A 21689-nucleotide genomic window follows, 5' to 3' on the forward strand; every position below is an offset into this window, starting at 1 on the left:
ACACAAGAAGAGATTCGAGTTGAATATTAGGAAAAGTGTACTGTAAAAGAGTGGCCAGGCACGGGCACAGGCAGTGTAGAGAGCTGGTGGAGTCACCATCCCTGGAGTTGTTTGAGAAACATGTAGATATCATACTAAGGGACACGGTTTAGTGGGGAAATATTGGTGGTAGATGGATGGTTGGGCTAGATGATCTTGGAGTTCCTTTCCATTCTTGGTGATTCTATGATTCCTTTTAAATAAATCTGAATAAATTAAAAGTATGTTGTTTGCTGAAGAGCTTACTCATAAATGTTGAATGTAGATTCGTGGGCTGTTCTGAAAAAAGCTTTCTGTAATGCAGTTTAATGAGCTTTTCAAGGACTGATTGATTGATTGATTTTTGAAAAGGATTTTGCAAAACAAATACCTTATTGGAGAGAAACAGCAGGGAGGCAAAATTAAATAACTCCAGCAGTCTCCTTCATAGTTACTGAAACATTTAACATATCTGACGTTGAAGTCCAGCATCATTAGTCTTTTGAGATAACACATATTAATTCTCATTGGAAGTATTGGCATTTTCATTAGTCCTGGACTACCTTTGGACCTTACAGCTATTTAAACCCATAGCTAGGGGAAATGAGTGAAATGTCCACGTTCAGTGAGAAGAAAGAAAGAATCCTTTTCTTACAGAAGGTTTAATTGCTGAGGGGTGGAGCTCGCTGAAAGCTGTGTAGAGACATGAGGGATGTCCTCTGATGATAGCTATAAGAGCACAAATGAGGCAGAGGTGTCAGCAGATGCAATGTGATCTACTGTTGGATGTGTGGACCTTCTTGTTCAGATTATAATGCAGGAACAGAGCACAGTGTCTACACTATGGGACAAAACTTTTTAGACAAAGGTCTACTTTGTAATTTTTCAGCAATTGTCAGGTAATTGGGATAAGGGAGCTGAAGCATTCAGTGGTTTCTGAACGTGAAAACTGTTGCTGTCTGGATTGCTTCCTGGTTGGTGGGGTGAAGCTTGAGCAGCAGTGGAATTGGGTGCTTCAAAGCAGCTGCTTGGAGGCCCCTCTGCAAAGGTCACTTGTCAGCGCCTTGTGAAAATTTCACTGCATGTACATCTAAATAATTAATTACTGCAGAACGCTATCTTTTAATTTCCATCAGTCAAGTTTTCATCCTCCTGGAGACAAACTGCAGTTTCTCTACCAGTCCTCATAGCTTTGGTCAACAGAAAAATAAATTCACCAAGAACTCCATCTTTGTATCTGGTATGTGAGGCTGCTATGTAAAGCTGGGCCAAGGCTTGTATACATTTTTGGAATCTTGGATTAGCCATACACGAAGTATGGCTTTAGGATGGGATATGTTTGTCTAGCCAAAGATGATGTTTATATGTTAGAATAATATATATATATTATGTATGTTTATTTAAGATTAATAGGAAGAATCAACTACCCAGAACTAGGCTTGCCTCTGTGGTGAAGGTTGTCACTCTGTAAGTCTGAGTTTCTTTCTATTGACAAAATAACTTTTAAAAACTGTGTCAAACTATAGTTTTTATGGTCATCTTTTCCATAATTCAATACCTTGATGTTGGTCATGATTGCAGTGTAGTGTTTCTTTTCTTAGCAGGTAGCAAATAGTACAAATATCTAATAATTAATCTCAAATGGCCAATAATAAAGAATGAAGATGGAAGTTTTTCATTTGCTTACTATCTTCTTTCAAAAATTATCCTTCAAGATCTTGTATTTTAACCTGTTCACTATTTACTCTATCATCTGATTATTTATTTTTTCAGTCAGACAGTGTACAGTGATCCATGACATTATGTTTAATAGAAGAGGTTTACCTCCAAGTATTTAGATCTTATTGCGGTATCTGAATTAGGTTAAATTTGTGTCTTTCAATCTTAGCAACTAACTCTGTAATACATTTTTGTTGAAATGCAAGCTTTTAAATAGGAGCTCTTAAATTACGTTTGGATTCTTTCTCAAATAGTAAAAAAATAGTAGCAAAATAGGTAAGCACCTATGTATCTCACTGTCTCCTTCAGTATGTTATTCTTATAATTGAAAATTATACTCTAATTAATCATACTCTAACTGAAAATATTAGATTGTAAATAGTTTTTGTTGTATTGAAAGGTAGTGATCTAAAGGCTTTGGAAAACTGTTTTTAGGGGAAAAAAAAAGTTAGGCCTCTTCTAGTGTTTGTGGACAAATGATTTCTGATATCCATCAAAATATCTCTAAACAATACTTTACATGAAAACGTTTGGTTTGTTATGAAGTACAAATGCTTTTGGGACTGCAAAACAAGTTTTATATTTATGCTCAAAGTATATGATCTTAAAATCCTAGAATATTAATTGTTTATTTAAACAGAGATTTTGTCCTAATTGTTAGTAGCCGATCATGGTGTTTCAAAACAGAGCTGATTATTTCCAATCATGGTTCATTTAGAACAACAGTATTCTTAAACACTGAAATGTTCCTCTATTCCTTTCTGAGTCAGAACCTTATTTATTTCCATTATCCACCCACTTACAGGGGACTGATATTTATATACTTCTCTCATTTCCAACTGCAACAGGTTTTGATGCAGAGATGAATTTTCCACCCAGATTAGTTTAATTTGCTGTTATGCTGCTTTATACCTCTTGTAGTAAAAACAAACAAACAAACAAAAACCAAAACAAAAAAAAAACAACAATGGGGTCTGTAGGCGTGCTTTCCAGATTAAACTTAAGAGTGAGAAATACAGTTTTACTTTGGATTAATTTAATTTATCAGTTGTAAATTGCAGAAGGATTGGAAAGGCAAAAAAAGCAAAAGTTGGATAATTTCGTGGGAGCATTTGTATTTAACAGTGAAGACTAATACTGCCTATTTTTTCTGCATCCTAGATTGGTTTATTTTCTTTTATATAATTATTTGTGTTTAGCGAACATCTGTGCCATGCCAGTAGTTTCCATTTGGAGTCTTTTAGCTCTGTGAAGTAGCAGAGAAAGTAATGGACATTTGCAAATTAATACTTACTGTTATTTTCTGCTAATCTGATGTAGCTCTCCTCTTTGAGTGTAGATATAATATCAGAGCAAAAGTAATTATGGTGTTAAAACTAGTACTGCCACGGAATATTTTGCTAATTAAACTTGCTGCATTTAAATTGCTTCTTTTGGATCACTGTATGGAACCGAACTGTTTTGAACAATAAATGAACCCACTTTCTTAGCGGCCTGGGATTGCAGATGGTCAGATTGCATGTGAAGCACCTAGACTCTGAATTAATCTTTTGTGTGAAAGAGAGAAAGGTAATTTGAATGTTTGAACTCCCTGTTCCTCCCACACATACACAGGAAGCTTGTCTCAAAATGAACAATTCTCTAAATAAAGACTAATAAGAAGCTAAATTAATTAGAAGGTGTGATTTGAAAAGACATTGATGAGAAGAGTCTGTCATTTTAGACAAATGGAATAGAGCTAAATAAATTAGGGCACATTAATATCTCATTGTTCTGTGAGCAGCTTTCTTTTATTGCATTCATTAGAGAGTACTTCTTGAAATGAGCCTTTGCTAGCCATTATGGATTCAGTCCTCATTTACCAATGCCTAACACACTGCTCCTGCATTAAAAATGTTTCAGCAACTCCTCATAGTTTCTGCAAATTAATATTTATACTTTTGGTTGCTGTGCTTTTCATCTGCAACATAGTAGGCTCTGAACATTATTTTTTTCCACTGAATTGGCAGTAGAAAACTTTTACATCAAAAGATTTGGGAGGCAGAAGTCTGAAATAACTTTATAAAATAAACTGCACTCATAACTTATACAGTAGACTCTTTCTCCAAATAATATTCTTTTCACCATTTATTTATTTTGATAGAAAACACCCTGCCTCATGACTTCAGTAGTCCTTTGATAACTTTTTAGTGTCTTTTAAAAGGTTCCTTCAGTGTATAATTAGGAGACAATGAAAATGCACATCTCGTGAAGTATTCCTTACTTTCAGAAAATGAAATGGATGTTTTTCCTTTTTTTGTCTTTCTCCTGCAGATGGAATATTTGGGAGATGTCAGCAAGTGCCAGTAAGAGACATATACAAATATGACATTTCACCTCCTGTTCTTCAGCGCCTAAGGATCATCCTGGAGAAGCTCTCACACAGAGGTATAGTAAAAAGCCAATACTGAGAGTTAGTTGCACTGAAGGTTATAATTATTCTGTGCTTCCTCTGTGGTGACATCTTCAGAAGCAGTTGAGCACAATGTGTTCCAGGCTCAGTGTTGCAGGCTCGATAAAAGTAAAAAGCCTTCTAACTCACTGAATCTGCAGAGAGGGCTTCATGAAGCCATTCAGGAGAGGTGCTTCCTCTTTATAGAGTGAGTGTCTGTGATTGATGCTATATACAATAAAGTCTTGGCATCCATGAATGCTGGTGTCATATAAATAAAGCATCAAGAAAGAAAAGTAATTTGCTATGTGTGTTTCTGCACCACAGTGTTTTTCAGGGTACATGTGTAGACAACACACAAAATCTAGATAGCTAGGATGGGTTCTTTACTTTCTAATGGATTAAATTAAGTCCAGTTTCTCTGATTTCATTATAAACTGCATCTACTGTGTTCCTTTAAATTTATGCTCATCTTTCTGAAGTTTATCTCTTTGCTCTTTCTAAAGCTGAAAAAGGATATTCTAACCTCTGAATGACATAATTTGAGCCAACAAGTAAAAACTTAGATAAAGTTAATGTATGTAGTATATCTCTGTTGGAAATAGCTGCAGGACCTTGAAATCTTTGTGAACTTAATCATTCCTAAAACACTGTTGAATGGTTAATTTTGCACTTGCATAATCTCTGTGGGTGTTTGTTCCTAAGCAGAGTCCAGTTCTAAACTCATTCACAAACAAGTCATGATGTATTAGCATGCTCCATGTGTGATTATGAGAAAAAATGTATTTCTTGGAAGTTCCTGACCGTGTTTGGGAATTGGATTTCTAGTTTGGAAACCACTGTTTTAGGTGATTCAAAAGGTGTCCTGTTCTAGTAGCTCATCCAAAGGAACCAAACTTAATTTTAGCAATTCTTGTTATATTAATGGGTATGAGTGAGTAGCCCTTGAAGCATTTCACTTGCCACTATCAGCTGAATTGAGCAAGCACATTTATATATATAAATACTATAGAAAATACTATTTTGTCAGGGCAGTATATGAGTGGAAAATCTCTGTATTTGAATACAGTGTAGAAGGAGGGAGAAATTCATCTCAGATACATAAATTTGTGTCACCACTCCTCCATGGGGTTGTAAGACAAGTCAGAAAATCTGCAGGTAAACCACACACCCCTGGAGAAGCATGCAGAGGCTGATGGACCCCAGGCTATCTCACATAATGTTGGAGGCAGTACCTGCCCCCTTCACTCTATCTACCATAAGGTGTTGTTCATTTCCACTGAATTGAGGAGGGCCTTCCTACTTTGTGCTTCTTCGATATACATCAGTTTAAGAAAACTTGGACATTGAAATTTGGACTTGTCTCATATTTTATTCATAGAAAGAGAGTGACAATGAACACGTAGATTGAAACCATGATGAAGAATGAAAGTACTTTCATCTTTCCTTACTCGTGACATTTAGAGGTGCATACACAAACGTGTTCATGCTTTGAACTGATCTAAAACTTTTGCAGACTATTTTTGTGGCCTGTGGATATCCCAGTGATGAGAATCTTAAACACATCTGTAAAATACACCTGTAAAAGATAACGTAATTCCCTTGTTCAAAGTTTTTCATGTAATAAAATCAATTAAAAAAATTATTCTCAATATCCTTGTCAAATTCTGAAGCAAGGATAGAAATACAGGAGTAAAATCAATACAGGCTATCATATGAATGGACTGCTGATAGCAGATTGCTCAGGGAAGACTGCTGTTTGCTGCTAATACCAGATGCCAGCCCTTAGGACACATGCACTGACTGATGGTTACTTGCACTGTTAATGTTGTTCTCCTGTAAATTGTGTGCAAAACATCATGACCACTTCTACAGTATAGATAAGCAAGGTATCAAATCCACTCAAATGTTTCAGCCGACCTCCATCAAAGGCATGTTTTTCAAGTCACATTTCCTTTATCATTGTTTTACCTACTTCGTGTCCTTTCCAAAAGAGTTTTGGCTAGTTCCACTGTCCCGGAAGGGACAGGGAGAGCATCTGTTTTCTCCGTTCTGTGGAGAGTGGGACAAGTTCTTCTTGGAAGGCTATATTCTAAATTCCAGGATAAGTAAAACTTTCAACAATATGTATATAAAGCATTGTTTTTATTTTATTAGATGTATATGCAGTTAAGGACTGGATACCTTAGAGAGAAATTTCTGGTTTATGGAATTTATTTTTAATAACCCTCATTTTTTCTTTTTTGTTTCCTTCTTGATACTTAGTGCAACATTACTAATGTCCTTTTTTTTTCTTCTGTTTGCATCTATTCCCATGGAGTTAAAAAAAAAAAAGAAAAGAAAATCTCATAGAGCATACATCCCTGTGTTTTTCTTTTTGCTCATCACTTCTGAGTGATGCTGCGTTTGAATTAAGCTCCAATTTGGAAGATTGTGTGGTCAGGTGCTATAAAACAAAGGACAACATGATATGAATAGCAAATCTCATTTGCGATTCTGCCAACTCAGAATGTTTACTACAATATGGAAGCATGTGGCAGAAGCTTAGTTGACTGACACACTTGATTATAATCTCTTTAATAAAAGACTTTGACTAAAATTGAATTCAGGTTTCATAATGATATCGTTTTTTGTCTTCTTTACACATTAAGTGTGTCTTTGTCTACACTATCTGCTAGTAAACCGATGATAGAAATAATTTCCTTGGAATTTTGGATAATTTCCTAAAGAAACATTCTGTTGGCATTCAAATATCCTTGGTGTTTTCACTCAGACTGTTCTTGATTCTGTCAAATCTTTCAAAATACCTTCATGAACAGGATTATCCAAAGGTACCATTTTTATGTGAGTTTCTATGTCAGAAAAGCCCTTCTCACAGTTGCTGAAATATCACGATGAATCACTTTTTGCAATTGGTGGTGCTATAGTTCATGATTTATGAGGAGCTAAAACATTTCTCATTGATAAACAAAGCAATCAAAACAGTACTGTTCCAGTAGAACAAAAACACTGGGAAAGGGAACTGAAAGTGTTACCAGCACAGAGGAGTGAATGAGTAGCACCTGAAGGAACTGGAACTACTTATCCCTATGGTTGTCCCTGTGCATCTTCCTTGTCCAATCCAGGAAATGATACTGCTTGGAATAGGCCAGAAATGACCATATACTCCACTGATTGAGTTTAAATATGCAATTTTCTTACTGAAATGGATTATAAGATATTTTGTGTTCCTTTTGTCCCAACAATGCTACCATGAAGGGTAAACTACGATAAACTACGATTCTTAGTAAGATTGTGGAAACATTTAGTTTCATACTGATCTATAGGACAAGAAGCAAGGAAAGTGAGAAATGGTGTACCTGATAACTCAAATGTAGTGCATAAATAGTACTTGGAGACTCAGCAAAAGCCATTATAAAAGGCATTAGTTTATTCCAGGAGGGGATTGCATTTTGCAGAATCCTGGGGGTTAAGAAGGTATCTCTAGAGATCATCTAGTTAAACCCCCTGCAAAAGCAGTTCACTACAGTAACACAGGTAGGTGTCCAGGTGGGTTTTGAATATCTCTAGAGGGGATATGCTGCAACCTTTCTGGGCATCCTGTTCGACAGCTCTGTTACTTTCATATTCATATGGAACTTCTTGTGTTCCAGTTTGTGCCAGTTGCCCATTGTCCTATCACTGGGCACCAGAGAACAGAGCCTGGTTCCATCCACTTGACTCCTGCCCTTTAGTAATTTATAAGCTTTTATAAGATTCTCTCTCTGTGTTTTCCAGGCTGAACAGTCTCAGATCTCTCAGCCTTTCATAGAATGGTTTCTAGATCATAGAATAGCTGGTAACATGGTGCTACGTACCTGGTACAACTAACCATGTGAAAGTGCAATGCCATAGCAATAAGCATTGCCAGAACAAAGAGTTCAGAGATGGACCCTAAAGGCACTAGAGCTTGACAAATGGCCATCTTAGGATCCTGCCTCTAGAAGTAGCCACTGAGTCTGTTTAGAGGAAGAATATAAGGAAGGTTCAAGCGTACAGAAGCGTTTTGCTTGATAAACCCTCTCAGTATTGAATGCTTGGTTGCGTTTGGTTCTCCTGAGCCTTAAGTCCTGTTTTTGTGTTGTTTATATGCCCCATGGACACAGTTTCTAGCACAGTTCTGCAGGACACTGTTTATTAGAAACAAGTGCATTTTGCACTAAAAATCAGTAGTTCAGCTTTTGTCTTCTGTTTTTAGAACTTATGATTCTAAATTAACACAGGAACCATGAAGCATGTCTGTTTGAAAAAAAAAAAGCAACCACAGAAATGTTTCTTGTTTTGCTTACCTAAGCTGCAGCCATTCTAATGTTCTAAACTTTACTTTCAAGGAAAGCAATTTCTTTTATACTGTCTGGAAGCAAGTCCTTCTTAAGGTATTTGACTACCAACAGTGTTAAAAAAAACTAAGAGAAGTAAGATACGCTTTTTAATCCATTCATTGTCAGCAGGATGAATATCATGGGCTGTGAAAATAGACAACAGATTTATAACGTATTTGAGAAAAATAGTACTTTTTCCTCTTGTTTTCTTCTTTGCAACCTAGGAAGCTCTTGACAGGGACAAAAAAGTATTTGTGCTAAATTGCTTCTTAGCCACTTAAATGTAAGGTAATTAATATAACTTTGCTAGAAATAATTTTATACTCCTATAGCAAGTTCATTTTAAAAACCAAAATGATATACAATCAGTTAACTTGAAAATTAAAATGAATGTGACTTGTCGCATTGCTTGTGAATTACAAAATGGTTGCTAAATATTTCAGTTCAGACTATTTTTCAGGGAAAATGACAAAAAAAAATCATTTGTTATTGCAGTGGTAAGAGACTTGAAAGTGAACTTTCATAAGTTCAATTTATAAATAAACTTTAAAAGAATGATGCAGATTTTGCACGTTTGTAAGGTGAATACCACATTGGTCTGGAGGCGTATAGAAAGCTGAACACAAGTGAGGTGGGAGACAGCAGGTTTTTTCTTTAGATACTTATATAGAAGAATAAAGACTCTGTTTTGGGGGTAAAAAAATGTTTTACTTGAATATAATAGTGCATTTACAGTTAATTTCCTGAGCATCAGCTTGCTCCAGACTGGAGTGTACTTGGCAAATTCTTCTGTATGGTTGCTGAAGCCAGGAGTTGAAGCATAAACCCCATGACATGCTACACTGGAGGAACACTTCTGGGACTGGATGTATTTACCTTCTCCTGGTATCACTGTCACGCTGCCTTAACTTTTTGGCTCAATGGACAATAAAACTGAAAAAGTTGCAAAGAATTCCTGTCTTTGTTAAATGCTAAAGCACTTCTGATATTTTAGGTCTTCAAAAACCTAAGCAGAATTTCAGAAAACTAAGAATTAATTTCTGCAAAAGCAGAAGAGTTTTGTTTGATAAAGTGGCCAAAAAAGAATACATTTTAAAACCATTCCTCAGTGCCTGGTTTACTTCATGAATTCTTCATAGCACAGTAAAAAAATGCATGTGACTTCTGTTTGGTTCTGTATCTGGCTGCTCTGCTCACCTAACATAACCTGATATGGCATTGCCTTTCTATACTGTGTAACATATTTGTGAAAAATGATCTTTTAGGAACTTGGTCTTTATGAAGAATGTGTTGGCACTGCAAACTTTTTTATTTGATTAAAATATATCCTATCTATCGTGGGGAAGATTTTAGCAAGTGCAGAAGAAAACTTAATATATTTAGTTTTATTTCTATGCATGATAGTATTGTACAACATTTTTTTGATTTTGCATCATTTGAATATTGATTCAGTACATGTCAGCCCTATAGAATTCTATTTATTTTGTTTAAAATTATGATCAACTGAAGCTTTGACTTGTGTTTTTGATAAAATAACACATTAACTAACATGTTTGATAGAAAGTAGAAGAGGTCTGCTTGTCTCCTTTGTGTCACATTTCTGTGATAACTGCTGACTGGGATCAGAATGTATTTTGTCACCTGGATAACTCTTCAGCTCTTCTTCTGAAGGAAACATATAAAATAGAGATAATGTAATGCAAATATCAAAATCTGTCAATCAAAGTGTTCAAGAGGCATCCGGATGAGGAGCTACGAGAAATGGTTTAGTAGCTTATAGTAATAATGAAAATGGGTGGACGGTTGGACAAGGTGATCTAGTTAGGTCATTTCCAACCTTGTGAGTCTATGACTCTGTTCTGTGATTCTATGAATTCCTATCTTGCCTCTTGTTTTGAAGATCTCTTTTCCATTAAGCTTGCTGTGTTGCCTCTTTCACAGTTCTCTTTATGATCTTTGAAATAGAGTCTGTCTGTGTTTCTTCCAACCATGGAAGAAACTAAAGAAATCTCTTATTTCTGCTGAACTGCACTGAGCAAGCTCCACAGGCTTCTTTTGGATGGCCTTGTTCTCAGTGTTGGACTAGCAGCTCAACAGCAGAAAGTCTTTGTATTTGGGTTATTCGTTAACATGCTACCTGTTAATGATGTTACATGCAGCTCTGAATTTTATTCTTATTCTCTTAGATCAATCCTTAAAAAACTTAATGCCTCCCACAAGACCATTGGATTGTGCCTATATTGGGCTTAAAGTGGTATGGATACACAATATGCTTAAAAAATACCCTTAAAAAAAAACAAAAAACAAAAAAACAGTAATCAAATTGCAGTTCAAAATGGTCGTTCTCTTACTTGGAATTTCAGGAAATACCAACAGAAGCATGAGATTATTTCTTTAGTTGCTGTATTCTCTAATAATACTACTTTTGAGAATTGTGAATAAAGATCTAGCAAATAAAAATTTATTATGCCATTCTGGACTATTAATCTGTAATTCTATGTAGCCTATTTACACATTGAACATAGGACTATTTTTTTATCATTGCACTGATGGTAAATTTTTTCCTTAGCTTCAATTGTTTAACACTAGTGAATTTACTTTCCTCTTCTATTTCTAATTTCACTGAATTTCTTTTTTATCTACAGCTTTTATCTCAGCCTACTTGGCTTCATATTCTTTTATGGTATCACCTCTTAATGAACACAGTGTTTGACATTTTTAACTTTACTGTAGTTATTCTACATTTTGAAATATTTAGGCTTACCTTTTCAAAATTGTGTTTTACTTTGCACTCTTACTCATACAAAATTTCAATAGGTAGATCATGTCCCTCACAGTATGCCATGGTGTGATATAAACTTTGCCTTGTTTTATTCTTACATATTTTTATTCTTATGGATTTTGAAGAATGCTTCTGGCAAACATAGCAGTTTCCTGAGAAGACTGAGTGATATTAAGTCTCTTTCTTTAATTCCACGTCTGTTATCTTTCATGCTCAATCTTAGCACATATTCCCTGTATTTCACACTTCCATCCTTCTGGCTTTTTTTTGCCTGTATATTTGTGTATGGTCCTGGTTAGACAGTGCAGCTCATGATAATAAAGTCTGACTTTCCTTCTGACACTTGTACGTTGCTCACTTTCTCTTCTGCAGCCTTGGAGTCTTACAGTTGTGTAACGGACCTTCCTCCCATTTGAAGTTTTCCATTTCTTTTGCTATCTGGTTCCTAATTAACCATTGCACAGACCTCCATTTGATACTTAACAAAAATATCTCTGGTCTTCAGGAATTCTTTGAATATTCTTCCTCTTGTTGCCTTGCTACTTGTCAAACATATAGCTATTACATTTTCACCCTCCCTTTGCTTTATTATTATTTTATGTAGTATTTTTCACATTACTTTAGCATAGTTAGATAATTTCCTTTCCTTATTTCACCTGCAGGCTGTCAACAGTGTAGAAATTCTTACTCAAAGAAAATTTAGGGTTGCTGATTCTGATGTATCTTAGAAGCCTAAATATTTGGTCCTTTCAGGGTTTTTTTTTTGTTTTGTTTTGTTTTTTGTATTACTACTTGCTTTTGTGAAGAATCAAAAATTCCTGCCTGAGCAGCCGTTAGTCTTTTGATTCATTCCTAGAGAGCTATCTTAAGAGTCTTTAGATACTCTTCATATTCTCTACTCTTCTTTATTTTGACAGAAATACACTACTGGAGGCAGAACTCTGTCTACCTATCACTCCCTCTTCTTCCAGTTTTTTGCCAGTTTCTACACTACCAATCTTGAAGTTCTTATGTCCAATAAATATCATGAAATGCTCTTCTTGAAAGTTTCTAACTAAGTAGAGGAACAAAAAGTGTGACTGGAAAGAAGTTCGTTGTTACCTATTTATATATATATATATTGGATTTGATCGTACCCAGCTGACATACCAAAAACATTGTCTTGGACACACGGAGTGGAACCACAAATAATCCTACTGCCGTTTCCTGCACTTTATTGGTCAGGGGACAGCAAGTGGACACTGAAATAATGTAGAGCTGAGCTGAGAGGATTGTATTAGATGCAAAGCTGGGAGCTCATGCACTGAAAACTCTCCTCTCCCCCCCCCCCCCGTTTCTTTTTTTATTAAATGTTAAAAGCAATTGACTAAAAAGGCTCTTTGGTTGAGGGAGGGGGGGGGGAGGCCAGCTGACAAACAGCAACTGGTTTGAATCAGACTGACTCAAGTCTGGTCACTGAAAGGGTCACTTACCCTTCTAGGTAGGATAGCACTGCTTGACTTTGCACAACTAAAATGTTAAAAATATAAAAGATCTAACAATGATAAAGATATGTTAGTTTTTGCCAACAATTTAATTCCATAGTCTTTCCATTTTACTTAATAGTGTTCTTCTGTTGTTATTTTTTTTCTCCTCAGTGTTGTCAGTGCCTGATGAGTAACCCATGGGAATATCATTGCTGAACTTGAATAATAAGAAATGACCATAGTGATAAAAAGTCTGTTTTACTGGGGTATTAAATTAATAGTATGAAAGTCACCCACTCTGACAGATGGCATCTGTGCTTTCTTTACAATCCCACTTACACAACTTGAAACTGACTCCAGCTTCTTATGTCTTAGCTGCACAACATTCTGAGCTTCCAGGTGGTTTGCTATTCCTTAGCTGAGACTATTATAGATTTTGAAAAAGATTTTTTCCTGTCAAGTAGCTGTTACGTTGCCATTTACTACTATATTTTGCAAAGTGATATCTTTTGACAGGATGCTTTTTGGAAACTTTAAATTCCATGTCTGTCTTTACCAAGAGCTGTCAGCTTATGTCCTTCATGGTAAATGATCAATATGCAGTATTGTGTATCTGTGTATAGTGAAAACGTGTGAGAAATTACTAGAGTCTGTTATGGTATAATTAATTTTTGTGTTGTCCTTATGTGAAACATATAGTGTATAATTCAAATAATTGATGTTAAATAAAATACTGAAAGGTTTGATGGTTCTCTAGAGGTTGTCTATTTCAGTCTCTGGCTAAAAGCAGGACAGCTGGAAATTGTACCAGATTACCTACCCAAATCATGAAAATTTCCAAGTATAGGGGTTTTAAACCTTTTTGAGTCACCTGTTTGGCCAGCCTCTGAGAGAAGAGGTCCTTCCCATGCCAGCTCTAAACATCCCAAACACTACTTGTGACCTCTGCACTTCATTTTACTGCCAGCCAAAAGTAGGAATAACTTGACACTGTTTTTTCTTAATTACCATCCATGCTATGGTAGGTTGCAGTGACTGTGGCTAGAAGTCCATCTGCAATCTGCTGCTTCTAACTGATCACCTGTATCTCCTCCCAGTACCTCCTTCATTTTATTTTCCATAAAAGGCAAAAATGTAAAGCTTTGGGTTTTTCATCTTTAAAATACTACCACTTAGATTCTTCAAACAAAACTCGATATTCATCATTCATTGATTTCTGACCCTGTTTGTTTTAACTCATTCCAGAAAAAACTTTACTAACTTAAATGAGGTAGTTGCGTATTTGAAATATTTGCTAGGGTTGATTCTGTTTGATTTGAGCCACTGACTCTTGGTTGGAAAAGAAACAGATAAAAAAATAAGTTTAAAATTGTTAATCTAAACACTTCATAAAATACATATGAATAATGAATACATTTACAGAAGTCAGAAATGAGTTGGAAACCATTTATAAATAGAAGAAAGTTTCAACTGACCACCTAATGAAATCCTAATGACTAAGTCAATCAGCCCTAAATTGGAAGGGAAATACATTATCTTATGCTTTGAGTTTTATCTCTGTCATTACCCCCAGTGTTGGAAAATCTCTGCAAGATTGGGCATTATGATGTGTTTGCATCTATGCGGGAGAATTGGTGATACCGTGTTCTTTCTCTTCCTTCAACCAAAATGAACTTTGTACACTGTCTGCAATCTTGACTGGAGGGCAATGAATACTCAAGGAGTACTACAATGATTTGAAATGTAGGGCAGTGTTAATCAGAACTGAAACCAAATAGTACAATCTTATAAACCCGTGAGGTAATTCTTCCTGTCAATAAATACAAATGGAGTGTGGCCCTCTGTATAAGTTGCTTATATATATACAGAGAATAGCATTAGAAAGACAGAATACCAAATTCAATTCCTAAATATGGAAAATATGTCTCAACTCATCTTGGTGGAGCACAGCTTTTTCTCCCTTGTGGGCACTGCGAAACCTGTCTGCTTTTAAATTTTAATTAAAACTTAGATTAGTTATGATCATCTAATCTTTCCTTTGCACTGCAGTGTCTGATCACTTCGTATAAGCATCCAAAGTTTAATCTACTTCTGGTCCTCCTAGATTTGACAGTCTAATTAAGTGCTCAACTTTAGCACTTGGTATATAAGAAATCCCACTTCATGTTTTAGTAAGTTTTTAGATAAAATTGGTCACTTACCTATTCTGCTGAAATCTTTCAGAATAATTGGATTGTTTTATCTTCTCTGCTGCTTTTGTGTGTTTTAGAAACCAACAGATTTCCTTCCTGTATTATGCCACAAAACTTGAAGGCTTAGCCAAATATTGATAGTAAAGCATTACGTGGTACTGAATAGGCTTAAATTCATACCTTCAGCATACAACTTAACATGTAAAACATAGATGCAAACATGGGTTCTAAAACTAGTATCTTACTGTTTACAAAAATCAATTCTTGTTCTCTCTCAGGAGTGGTGACCTAGCAACATGTGGAAGTCTCTCTCCATTATTTCTTGCATGAGACCTCACCCTTCTCTTTGTCTGTTCTTCAGCTTTCTTCTTTAGCTCTTTGCTACATCACACGTTCCTTGTGACTGATTTTTCTCTTTTGAACTTTGAGAAGAAGTGGCATTTGTCTCTTGTTGCTGGGCTAGTATCTTATCATTGCAGAAAGCTCTAGCACAAATCAATCTGCTGTCTGCTTTTACACAAGTAGATCTTTTCCTTATGCCAGTTGACTCAACGCATATACAGGCAGATGATCCAAGTTATGGTGATGCCAGCATATGCTGTGTAGATGGAGATGGAGATGCTCAATCAGTTGCTCTTAGCAGCTTTGTTGATAGCGGGCTCTGTGTTTGCTCTACAGAGGGGTCCTTCTTGGCTCTAAAAGTCAAGAAAATTTATACAGCCATTCATCCGTTCCCCCCTTGCTCTCCTTCTACCTGCCCCATCCCTTCCCATGGACAGCCATTTCCAAGGCAGCTCTTTGGGCTCTTTAGCCCCCTGGGATGACTCTGCTGTCAATGCACTGAAGATGCGTGCTTGCTTTGCAGGGACAGCACTCATCACACACAGCCATCATCTGCGATCTGTGTCTGCTGGGGCTCTATAAACAGCAGAGAAGCAGGCTCTTTCAGGGTGTGATTCATCTGTGTAATTTTAGACAACTGTAGGATGAAGTGAATCATATCCTAGATTTCACTGACCATATTGTTTAGCTCTCCATTCGCCAGGGAGTTCTCGGCTGATTACCTCTGCTGTTTCATTTAGTCACATGAATTTTGTTTTTTGTGCCTCGCTGAATGTGATGAAGTTTAGCCATGTTTTGGGCCCTGTGGAGAAGTGTTTAGAGGAATTAGGTTGTACTTTAAGGATAAGTAGCTTCTGGTACAGCTTTAATAGTCTTACACAAACTGAACAGAATGTGAGAAACAATTTAAAATTCCCAGTGCTGGGGTCACTGAAAAAAAAATCAGCTTTGCTGCAGTTTGCCCTGGCCCATGCTCTTGCAATATTTTAATTATCTTACTGAAATCCTCCGGGTGCTCATCACTTATCCGTGTAGCAGCATAAACTAATCAGTGCTCGAATTCTGACCTTTGTTGAATAGCAGGTGTGCAGGAGGCAGTTTCTAATCCTGCTGTGTTATTTAGGTGTAAACTTTTTGTGCAACTCAGGCTGGAATAGATCCTGGATTTATCTTGAACTTTAGTTTGACAGGTCACGCTGCAGGTCCTTTTCTGACAGCTATTGGTATGAACTTCTCTTCACTGGAGGCAGGTTCAGTTCTTATTTTTGAGAATATTTTTATAATATCAAAATTTCCTTTATACTTCACCATTTCTCTTTAAACTAAGTGCAAGATAAGCCTGCTAATGTGTTTTGTTGTTTTTTTTTTTTGTAATATTTTCCAGTAACTCCATGTTGCATAGTATTATTTTCCTTCCTTTTGTTAAACCAACATAAATCATATAGCAGATCGAGCAGATGAGTGGATTGACTTGGATCTTTCAGAACGTTCAACATCTCTTTTGATAAATAATTAAAAAAAAAAAACAGAATAACTTTATAATTTTCTAAAACGCTATAGTAGCAGATTTGTTGGAAAAATCAAACTGCAGTACTCAGATTTTCCCTCTAACGAATAAAGTAGGTCTGAAACTTCCTTCTTTTATGCTATTTCATTAATTTCGAAGTACAGCACCAGTCTGTGTTTTTATGTTTATGTCACTCACTAAGGGCTACCGAAAGCATCAATTCTTCTAATGAAGCCTTCCATTTTGGAAGCTTTCACTTCCCTGCTGTTTGACTGAGCAAGTTGCTGCTGAGGGTGGGTGATGCCGAGAAGGAAATGGCATTGATTTTATACATTCTGCTGTACAGAAATATTTCAGGATGTTTCTTTTTATTTTTGTTTAATGTTTTTTTCCAGAAAATAAGAACAAAAATACTCAGAAGTACAAGTCAAGGGCTGTGAAATCAATGTATGCCTAAAAAACCCCATATATACTTCTTTTCTGGAGGATTTATGGTGACTCCTTCGGAGACTTCTGTGCTCTACTAATTGAAGTATTTTTTCCAGACTGGGTCTTTTAAAGCTATGTCTGTCTAGGATTTGAGAGATCAAAGGGCAAGAATTAAGACTTTTGGTTTCTAACGCTGATGACTGATGAATAGGCCCACAAGCTTTTCCTTTAAAGTAAAAACTCTCACAGAAATATAACAGTATTCTGGGAAGCAGGCTGTTATTAGATCAATATGAATTTGTGTTACTGTTACCACTGACTAAGGCATAGGCTGTACCTTTTCATTATTTGTTTTCACTGACATTTATCTATTTCTCCAAATCAAATACCTCTTTTAAGTTTTCCACGGATAATTTTATTAGTATATCTATATAAATGTTTGAGTGTTTGACTGTATGCCCTCTGTCAATGCATTCAGATCAGTTAGTGAGTTACTCTTACATGTAACTGAAGGTATGAAAGCTGGAAATTTGAGAGAGAGCATTTATAAACTTTGATAAGAATTTATAAGACATCCAACCTGACCCTGTGTAGGTGTAACTTCAGGATACGACTGTAAAAAAAAGCAAGCAGCAGGTGGACTGTGCATATTGGTTTAAAAGACTGTTTCACTGCAGGAGATTGGATCTCAGGAAACTGGATTTCAACAAAATACCAGAAGCCTGAGAGTGGTGTCACTGGTCTTGAGATAGAAGAAAGTATCCTGAAAATTTCATACATCTTATAAATGGTAGTGCAGACATTTAATTTTCTTTGTAGTGATACTTGCTGTATTGCTCAATACTCTGTACTGTGAATTTTAAATATTCCACGGGCTCTCTACAATTTTCATGGGTTCAGCAAATGTCTGTGTGTACTTGTGTAAGAAAAAGGTTCAGTCTGCTGTTCGAATCACAGGTATATGGAAAATAGTCAATTATGAATCTCCTTACCTGCTTTGCTTCAGTGCTGATTAATGGATTTGAGTTCTGGGTTCAGCTCTCTTATTAAGTGTGGTCCATTGTTGCACAAGGGATGCTTACTTTCTTTAAGATTTTTGAAATGCTTACCACAACTCCTATTAGTAAGGAATTTTGGATGAAATTATAGTGAATCATTCATCTCCAGGCTAGAGAATTGCTCAGATAGCTCTGCCTGAGTTGGTTAGCAATAAAACACATCAGTTATTGGGGATGTATGTCTGTTTATTGGATGTAGCATTAGGCAGAAGAAAATTTTGATTTATATACTTGTTATAGTATGGCCAGGTACGGTGAGAGTGAGTTACACATTCATTTTGTCAACTGGTGTTACTCAACGCTGGTTAATGTTACATGACTCTCTGCGCAAGTAATTATTTTGTAACTCATAGCAAATTGTGAAAATGACATTATCAACCCCAGTAATCATTTTCATTAACCTCTGTATCTATTTACTTTGTTTACAAGTTAAAGATGAAGGGCCATTGAGACTTGGGCTATTTGCTTCAATTGTCCAGCATTGCATCCAGTGTTACTAATGCTATGCACTGTGAACTTGACCTGCGAAGCGAGTACTCCAAGTCTCTGAGCTACACAATTGACTAATTTCTGTTCTTCTGCCTTATTTAATGCAGCACGGCACAGTATAGAATCCAAAACATTATTGAGTTTGAGCAAATCAGGGTGAAAACTTTGTCCTAAGATACTTGGAAGATTAAAAAGTATTTAATTGTTGGAAAATACAGTCAAATTATATAGGTGGCTTTTTTTTAGGTTATAGCCAAGCTTTGACCAAAATAAGATTTATAGTTATTACCCTGTGGCAGCAAAATACTGTTTTGATTATTATTATTATTATTATTTTCTATTCATCTTGCTCTCTTTTAAGTTATTAGCTCTACCGACATATTTCTGCAGACTGAAGGAAAAAAAAATCAAGAAGAGATCATTTGTTTTAACCCCCTAGAAAGTCTGGATAGGCATAAAAATGAATTGCTCTGGGCTGGAAGATGATAAAGAAGCGCAGTATTAGTTCACTCCAATGATTCATCTAGCTGAACATCCTTCTCTGTTAGTGATCAGTTACAGATATTTAGGGAAGGGAAGAGGCAGTGAATATGGAATAAGCTTTTCTCTTGTATGGCTGTTGATACATAGTGGTTTAAAGACTTGAAAATTCTTGTATATTACAAGAACGGACAATTACTAAGGAAAAACTATTATGATATATAAGAACAACTAAACTACTAATGTTAAATGAAAGAAATCATGATCTATGTTGAACTAGGGGGAAAAGTAAGCAACAATTGCAGTGAAGATGCACAAAGTGCTTGCTTTTAGAGCTATGGGATTCTGTCTCTCTCAAATTCAGTCTAAAAGAATTAGGAACATTTTTTTGGAATACTGTTTTTTCCCAAGCAGAAAAATCATTTTTATCCGTTTTGTATTTTGAGTTCTCTCAAGAAAATGCAGAGCACATCCTGGGATAGCTGCCTTGTTTTTTTTTTTTGTTAAAATAACTCTTCCAATAGTTATTAGTTTCCTCTTTCATCCATTACTTCCAATGCTTATTGTGATCAGCCCTTGCTCAATCTGACTTATTCCGAAGTAGAGCTGCAGTCAGAAAACATTCTACATTTCCAAGGGCACTTGTGCCAGAGCCCAGGGAGAGCACACTTCTCCCCTGCCTGCTCCACCAGAGGACACTTTCTCCTTGTTTCCAATTACTGCAGTGTGGTATAAATGAAGTCTGGATGTGGGATTTTTATACTGATACTATTTAGCCTGTCTGCCGTTAAGGCTGATTTTCTTTCTAAAGGAAACTAACTAGTTTCTTGAAGCCTGTTTATAAGTGAATATCTATGCTAGTGATGCATTTCACGGGAGGTTTGCTTTTGTTTTTCACCATATCAGGCCCACTGTCACATCCTCACTTTACACTATCTGACAAGACTTCCATGGTATCTTCTGTTTTTTAACTTTGGCTGTCTCACCGCTGATTCTCATTATGAATTTTTCATACATCATATGTTTGTGCTTTTAATGAAAAGGGAAAATATCAGCACCTTCTGGTCTGGGTTGTGAAACAGATGGACAGATTTTGCTGAAAATGATGATGTTGTGGAAAAGTACACCAAAGTTTTGGTGTAACAAGGAATCTTCCATGAATCTTTTTCTGAACATATCTTGGCTTAACTGTGATCCAGCTGTGAAAAGGAACCAATTATTTACCCTGTAGTCTTCTGGAAACTGAATTTCTGAAAGCTGAATTCCACCTGCCTCAAAATCTGTGTATTGGCTGTTTTTTCACTAAGAAATGTTACAGCCTCTAAATATGGACAGCTTTGGGATTCAGAGTGACTGTGCCATATGATACATCATTTGATAATTGAACATACCATTTCTTTATGGGCTGTATTTTTAATAGAAAATCTAATAGATTCATTTACACTATAATTTCTTAATTGCTGTAAATTAGTATGAAACTGTGGCCCTATTGAAACAACCTTTTCGGCCACATCTCCTCTTGTTGACTTCAGGATCAAGATTCATTTTTAAAGTTTTATAGTGAATTTCCTTAGTTAAATAAATAATAATAATAATATATGTATATATATATATATATATATATATATATAAAAATTAACTCTACCAATTTTTTCTTTCTTTCTTTATGGAATCAATGGAATCAATGTCAAGCATGGTACTTAGGAAAATTTGTTGGAACTTTAATATTACCAGAAAGGCAATGTTCTGATCCTGCCAGGAAACATGCCCTAATGCAGTTTAGTAGCTGAATTTGGGCTTGCTGTATCTTTCTTATATTCTGTTGCAATCTCTGCGATTATTTGGTATTTGGACAAGATATTGGGTTATCCACTAACTCTGTTAGAGGCATGTAAGCATGAATTTTAACAGGTACTTTTTGAGAAGTGTGTTCATCAAATTTTTTGCCATATGAGTTTTTGAAGATCTTGAGCTCACTGAAGAACAGGGCTCTCTGGTGGCAAAACCTGTCTCAGCAATGCTAAGGAAAGATTAGAGGAAGTGACCTTTATTCACTCAATGCAGAGCATACACATTTTGATGGAAGATGCCTGGATATCTCTTTAGGCTCAGGAGGAGTGTTTAGACCATTGTTGTTGTGATGGACCTCAGAAAATGTTCCAAGACCTACAAAAACATGATACCAGCATGCTGGACAAAGAATGTGAAACTTGTTTGACAATTTTGCTTCTGTGCTCTTATCAAAGAAGCATGTTGATCTAAATGAGGCAGCATAAACACGAAACAGTGCAGTTGGCCTTATGTTAAAATTTATGTAAAAATCCTAACCGTCAAAGACTTAAAATGTTCAGCATCTGCTGTATCATATATTGCCTGCCTCTGTGGCAGCATATCCCATAAAATGCACCAATAAGA

General features: G+C 35.9%; 1 protein-coding gene across 1 annotated transcript in view; it reads left to right on the top strand.

The window, feature by feature from the left end:
* PTPRN2 (protein tyrosine phosphatase receptor type N2) overlaps positions 1–21689 on the top strand; it is a 568252-nt gene that overhangs the window by 93005 nt on the left and 453558 nt on the right. Inside the window, exon 4 of the mRNA XM_065731219.1 lies at positions 4051–4164. Within this exon, the coding sequence (XP_065587291.1) occupies positions 4051–4164 (114 nt within the window). The remainder of the gene's footprint in view (positions 1–4050; positions 4165–21689) is intronic.

Source organism: Cyrtonyx montezumae, unplaced genomic scaffold (assembly GCF_038088225.1).
Source record: "Cyrtonyx montezumae isolate F1298 unplaced genomic scaffold, pur_monq_1.0 scaffold_14, whole genome shotgun sequence".
Classification (NCBI taxonomy): domain Eukaryota; kingdom Metazoa; phylum Chordata; class Aves; order Galliformes; family Odontophoridae; genus Cyrtonyx; species Cyrtonyx montezumae.